Consider the following 6,620-nt stretch of genomic DNA (forward strand, 5'->3'; position numbering starts at 1 on the left):
TAGCAGTAACAGAAGAAATGGCTGAGAATTAAATGACGTGCCACAGAATGCTGCGGCAGCACACAAGGCGTGCTTCAGTATGACCGTAACTTTTAAGGGAGGAACCACTGTATGTAGAAACTATAATGATACTTATTTTCAAACAACTGCCCTGTTTCTGGGCCGCAAATTGCTTTTGACACACAAACTGGTCCCAAAAAAGTCTGTTGAATTTTAGAATCCAGATGTGCCCCTCGAGCCAAAATGATTGCCCACCCCTTTAGGTGGTGATGCAAAGACCTTTACTAATGAAGGGTATTTCAAAGGTTTTCAATTAGCCTTTTTAATCTGCTTCGTTCAAGGGGGAGGGTGGGCTCAGACTGGAATGTGCCTGTAGCCTCCAAATCAAAGTCTGTCCCTAGTGATAGTGATGCACAAGCTATGTCTATTTTAAACATCGGCTTCTCCTGATTTAGTAGCTTGAAAACACCTTTAAAGCTTGAAAACCCCATTGAAAACCCTATTAGATATTTGCCGAGTCAAAGATAATAGTTTCAGTATAGTTTAGTTTTTAAAACGGGTTTGTCAGCTCGAATCCCCAAACTGACAAGGTAAAAATCGGTCGTTCTGCCCATGAACAAGGCAGTTAACCCACTGTTCCCAAGTAGGCCGTCAATGTAAATAAGAATTTGTTCTTAACTGACTTGCCTAGTTAGGTTATGTTTGTTTATTTATTTATTTATGTATTTTTACAATTTAGTTCGTTATTTTATTTCAGTTTACTGAATAGTTTTTTCAAGATTAGTTTTTGTTTTAGTTTCAGTTTTAGTTTGCTATAATAATCTTGTTTGGTTTCAGTATATTCACAGTTCTAGAGACAGTGAACCCAGGATAGAGGGGCTGAGTGAAAGTGGTTTGGACTCTGCAGAGGAGGGTCATTGTGTCAGAGACGCTGTAGAAAGACAGAGTTCCTGCACTGTGGTCCAGGTACACTCCTACTCTGGTGGAACAGGAGACAGGTATGACAATCGGTTTATCATTGTGATAGAAAGAGCAACCAGAAGCATCACACTCCAAACACCAGGCCTGTTTACTGCTTCTAAACAAACCCTCGTCAGGTCCACTCCTGCTTATCCCTTTATATGAGACAGCTATATCAACCCAGTCCCCGCTCCACTCCACCTCCCAGTAGCAGGCTCCAGACAGACCCTCTCCACACAACACCTGGGGGTAGGTGGTAAATCTGTCTGAATGGGCAGGATAAAGCTGGTCCTTATAACGCCGTGTCACCTTTCTGTTCCCCTCAGACAGACACAGACAGTTAAATGCCGTGTTGGGATCCAATGTGAGCTGACAGTAATCTGAGGATGAAGAAAAAACAACAGGTGAAATGTATGTGTGCATCCAGGTGTTGGTGTGTGTAGTATATTAATGTGCATTGTACAGTCCCAGCTAGCACATTTGGTTCTTTGGAAGCTGTGTGAACGTAAGTTTTTTGTTTTATCATAGCCGGAAGGTAGGGAGGGGCAGTTCCTCTTTCTGCTTCGTAGCCAAGCACCATGGTCTTGTAGTGGATGCGAGCTTCAACTTGAAGCCAGTGCAGTGTGCCGAGGAGTGGGGTTACATGGTAGAACTTGGGAAGGTTGAAAACCAGGCGGGCTGCAGCTTTCTGGACAAGTTCCAGGTGGCACACGCGGGGAGCCCAGCCAACAGAGAGTTGCAGTAGTCCAGACGGGATATGACAAGTGCCTGGATTAGGACCTGCACTGCTTCCTATGTGAGGTAGGGTTGTACTCTACTGATCTTGTAGAGCACGAACCTGCAGGAGCGAGTCACTGCTTTGATGTTTGCAGAGAACAACAGGGTGTTGTCCAGGGTCACACCAATGTTCTTTGCACTCTGGGTGGGGAACACTGTGGCGTTGTCAAACATGATGGAGAGGTCTTTGAGTGGGCAGGCATTCCCCGGGAGAAAGAGCAGCTCCATCTTGTCGAGGTAGAGCTTAAGGTGGTGGGCCAACATCCAAGCTAAGATATTTGCTAGGCACGTAACAATGTGTGCTGCCACCTGGGTGTCAGAAGGTGGGAAGGAAAAAACAGTTCTTAGCGTCAACAAAACTCTCTCTATCCTCTATCTTCTTAAGTGTGTTTAGGTATGCTGGCCACGCCCACTAATTGATATTAATGAGTGATTTTTTATGTTGAAATATGGTCTGTTTGAATAGACTATAATAAACAGGTTTGTATAAGTTTAAAAAATGAATCACAACTGTCCTGGTGGTGTAGTGGACTAATTCCATGAATAGAGAACAGAAGATCATAGGTTTGAGGCTCACTGACACCGTGCCACAATAAAAAATAAATGCATAATTAATGCCTAAGCAAATGACTTTCCAAGGTGTCCTATCTGTGCTTGGAGTTGTAAACAGTTAACCCAAACTGAGCTAGCAGTGTTATTAGAAGTCTTACTGAAACATGTTCTTAGATTATTTGAAGGTAATTAAATAACATTCTATCATTTCTGTTCTCAGAAAGTTAATAAAACCTCCCAGGAAAACTTTCAGGGAACCATAGTAAAACATTCTCAGAACCTCCTGCAGCCTAGTAATTTACATTTTTTTTTACTTCCATTCTCAGAACGTTTATAAAACACTCAGTTTTACCGGTTAAGAAATGTATGGCTTCGTTCCCAGAACCAATGGGAAACCAAAAACTTACATTCCCATAACTTCCAAGGAACAAAATGTGCTGGCTGGCAAGCACTCATTAAGAGCAGGTGTGGCCAATTAGTGGATGCGGCCGACACACCTGAACACACTTATGAACAAGATAGAGTTTTGTTGATGCTGAGAACGGAATGTATATGTTTTTAAATAACACTCATAGAATGTTCTTTGAACTAAATGTTTTCTTGTGGTTTTTATGTAAAGTGGCGATCTCGATGTGCCAACTTCTGTTTGGTAGTGTCCGAACTATTTGGGCTACAAACTAACTTGTCCTACGACCCCCACAAGTGTCACGGCACTTGTCTGAAGGCAACCGGTAGCACTTATTTTTTTAAGAATGAGGAAACATGTAGAAATCCGTATGCTGAACTACTAAAATTCCTACCTAAGAAACATGGTTCTCAGAACAGTATGTGCTAGTTGGGTATCCTGCACCATTCTCAGAATATTGTGGAAAGATTGTATGCAAAATAACCATGCTCTCACAAAGCTCAAAGAAACTAATGGTTCTCAGAACGTTATGCACTAGCTGGGGTATATTCTTTCCTCACATTCTAAGAACTCCTCTCTGGTCTTGGGTTCAGGCCTCGTCTTCTGACAGGTGGTGTCATTCCCATGTGATGCTAATCCACCAACTGACAGTCCAGATTGAGTTGTGCCAAATGACGGAAGACAACGGGGCTCAGAAGGTGGAACAATGTGGACTTTTGTCACTATGGAAACATAGGAAATTAAATATATAAACACAGTTCAATACTGATCATGACAAAAACATTACAGAAAGTCAAAGGGCTCAGTAGTTGCCTAGGTTACCTACCTTTTACAGAGATCTTGGCAATTTCCCCAGAGCAGATTTTTCCTAATTGTCTTTTTAGCTCAGTGACTGATTTCCTTACATCCTCAAAGAAGACGTGTTGGTTGACAGTGATGCTGAGTAAGTGTTCAGATTGAGGAGGGACACAGAGAGACTGGAAACTCTACAGAGACATAAAAAACAGAAAAGATTATTGTTGAGAAATACAAACATTTCACTTTCAGCAGTAACACCTGATGCTGGGGTCAGAGAGTCACTGATATCACCTGGAGGAATTGAATGTTGTCTTCTGTGTGTGCGAGCTGCTCCAACTCGCCCTCTCTCCTCCTCAGCTCAGCCATCTCCTGGTCCAGTTGCTTCAGCAGTCCTTTTGCTCGACTCACTTCAACCTTCTCCTGGGCTCTGATCAGCTCTTTCACCTCAGAGCACTTTCTCTCAATGGAGTGGATCAGCTCGGTAAAGATCCTCTCACTGTCCCCCACTGCTGCTTGTGCAGAGCGCTTTTAGGAAACAAACAAAGAGAGGAGGGGTTCCATTTCAACCAGTTCATTCACTCAGCTCTCACAAGAACCCCAGACAACTTGTTCCCAACAGTGGGATCAGTGGGAATGGAACATGGCCCAGCACTGGGCTGATCACTGGCTTCAGTTTTACTGTAGTTTACTTTAAAGGGGACTATCTTCTAGTAAATACATCCAAATGGTCAACAACTCTCACCCTGAGTGACTTCACAGCCTGTCTCACATCCTGTATCTCTTTCTGTCTCTTCTGGATTCTCTGTTTGGTTTCCTTCTGTTTCTCTCCCAGTTGACTCTGGTGTAAAAAAAAACAAATGTCAGTCCATTGTTCATGTGTACAAGTGACTCTGTTTTACTGAGAACAGATCAAACTTCATGATGGGTCAAAGTCCATGACTTATGGAAGAAAAGTCACATGCGTGTCTGTATGCGCATGACCAATCATTTTCTATCCCAGGTCTCCTGTGTGCCAAAAAAGCACATAAGCCTGCAAAAGCACTCAAAGCCTAGGCATTAGCTCAGGGAAAGGAGATAGACATAACTGAATGCATTCAACCAATATATATTTTCCACATTTAACCCAACCCCTCTGAATCAGAGAGGTGACAGTGGCTGCCTTAATCCAGGATTTCCTTAACTCGGTCCTGGGCACCCACCCACCCACCTTGCCGGTTCAGGGACTCAAACCAGACACATTTCAGTTACTGGTCCAATGCTCTTAAATGCTAGGCTACCTGCCAGCCTTAGGTTATTGGGTGTGGGCTAACTTCCTTTTCAATGTCATACAGAAATATATGTGCAGTGAATAATATTTTGTAATTAATAGTATTCTCACATTGATACTGTGAATGAACAATTATTACAGAGTTGTTGTCCTTACCTGTCTCTCAGTCCTTTCTGATTCAGCTGAGACTGTATCATGGCCTTTATGTTTATCCATTGTACACAGATAACAGATAAACTGCTGATCAGTATGGCAGTAAATCTCCACCAGTTTGTCATGATGAGAGCAGATCTTCTCCTCTAGTTGTGTGGAGGCTTTGACCAGCTTGTGCTTCTTAAAGGTAGGAGATTCATAGTGAGGCTGGAGGTGAGTCTCACAGTAAGAGGCCAGACACACCAGACAGGACTTGACCGCTTTGAGTTTTCTCCCAGTGCAGACATCACACGCAACATCTCCAGGTCCAGCATAATGGTGAGCAGGGGTACCAGCTTGGAGTCCTGTCTTCTTCAGAGTCTCCACCAATTCTGCTAGCATGGTGCTTTTCTTCAGAACAGGCCTTGGGGTGAAGGTCTGTCTGCACTGAGGGCAGCTATAGACACCCTTCAGATCATCCTGATTCCAGCAATCTTTAATACAGCCCATACAGTAGCTGTGTCCACAGGGAATAGTCACCGGATCCTTCAGTAGATCCAGACATATTGAACAACTGATTGAGTCCATGGCTGCTGACATTGTGGTGCACACACTAACAGACTGAGCAGCAGAGTATTAAAGATGATCATTTCTCAAGACATGTTTGTGCTTATAAGTGGGAACATTTCCTGATGTGTTTACACTTTGTACCTGTAGGTGATGTGGCATTGGGCAGATTCCAGGAAGAGGGTTGTAATTGGACTACGGTGCCTGTGGAAGTTCCATTCATGGTACGTATGTGTGCCAAGCAATACTCTACACTTCCCAATTCTCTTGACGCAACACCTCAAAGTACATAGTTATTTAAAGATTTATTGAGGAAGATAATACGGCTCATAAAGGGACAATTCAGGAGGACAAAGTCACAAGGCGGCAGGATGGAAAGTCAAGGGAAGATTTTAGAATATGTGAACTGGAGTCCTGGGCTGCCATCTTACTTGGTACTGCAGCAATGGCAATCCTCCATGGTCATAGACTATAGGGTGTTCCAGGGGATAGGTGTGTGCAAGGTGCTGCGAGAACATAATGAAAAGTTATTTGGGATGGAAAATGATTTGTAGATCAGTGATTCTGTACAGTGCCTTGCTCAGCTCATCCTGTCAAACGGCTTAGTTAGAAGATAAGACGGAGGAGAAATGTAGCCTGAAATCCAGGCCTGTCTGTGCTAACGTTCCACTCCTTGTACTCTGTGTCACATGACAAGAAGTGAAAAGGAGTGGAATGATAGCACAAACACTCTGGTACCCAGGCTAGGAGAAAGGGAGGCTTGCTAACACTGGAGAAATTAGAAAAACCCTAACCTCTATATACTGTAGTACACAAGTAATTATTTGTTGAATTATGGTTGTTGCCAACACAACACTGTGGCGACATTATAACATGCAAATATTGTGTGGGAGTTATGAAAGGTAGCCTATTTACTTGCGAATACAACCACCTGACTGATGATGTGCAGATGTGTTCAGGGGTTTCGTCGGACAGGGCCACAGTGTCCCCCGACCCCCCCGTCTCAGTCTCCAGTATCTATGATGGGCAGATATGTCCGGGGGTTTCGTCGGACGGGCCACAGTGTCCCCCGACCCCCCCCGTCTCAGTCTCCAGTATCTATGATGGGCAGATATGTCCGGGGGTTTCGTCGGACGGGGCCACAGTGTCCCCCGACCCCCC

At 43.9% G+C, this 6,620-nt stretch overlaps 1 protein-coding gene across 1 annotated transcript; it reads right to left on the reverse strand.

Moving 5' to 3' along the window:
- Positions 1-5,561, reverse strand: LOC115130177 (E3 ubiquitin/ISG15 ligase TRIM25-like). Its single transcript, XM_029661038.2, has 6 exons — positions 4,917-5,561; positions 4,236-4,331; positions 3,785-4,018; positions 3,522-3,681; positions 3,256-3,417; positions 1-1,340 (listed from the first exon to the last, which is right to left on the reverse strand). Exons 1-6 carry the CDS (start codon positions 5,490-5,492, stop codon positions 805-807), a joined length of 1,764 nt encoding a protein of 587 aa, XP_029516898.1. The 5' UTR covers positions 5,493-5,561; the 3' UTR covers positions 1-804.
- Positions 5,562-6,620: the final 1,059 nt, after the last annotated feature.

The sequence above is a fragment of the Oncorhynchus nerka genome, linkage group LG6 (genome assembly GCF_034236695.1).
Source record: "Oncorhynchus nerka isolate Pitt River linkage group LG6, Oner_Uvic_2.0, whole genome shotgun sequence".
Taxonomy (NCBI): Eukaryota; Metazoa; Chordata; class Actinopteri; order Salmoniformes; family Salmonidae; genus Oncorhynchus; species Oncorhynchus nerka.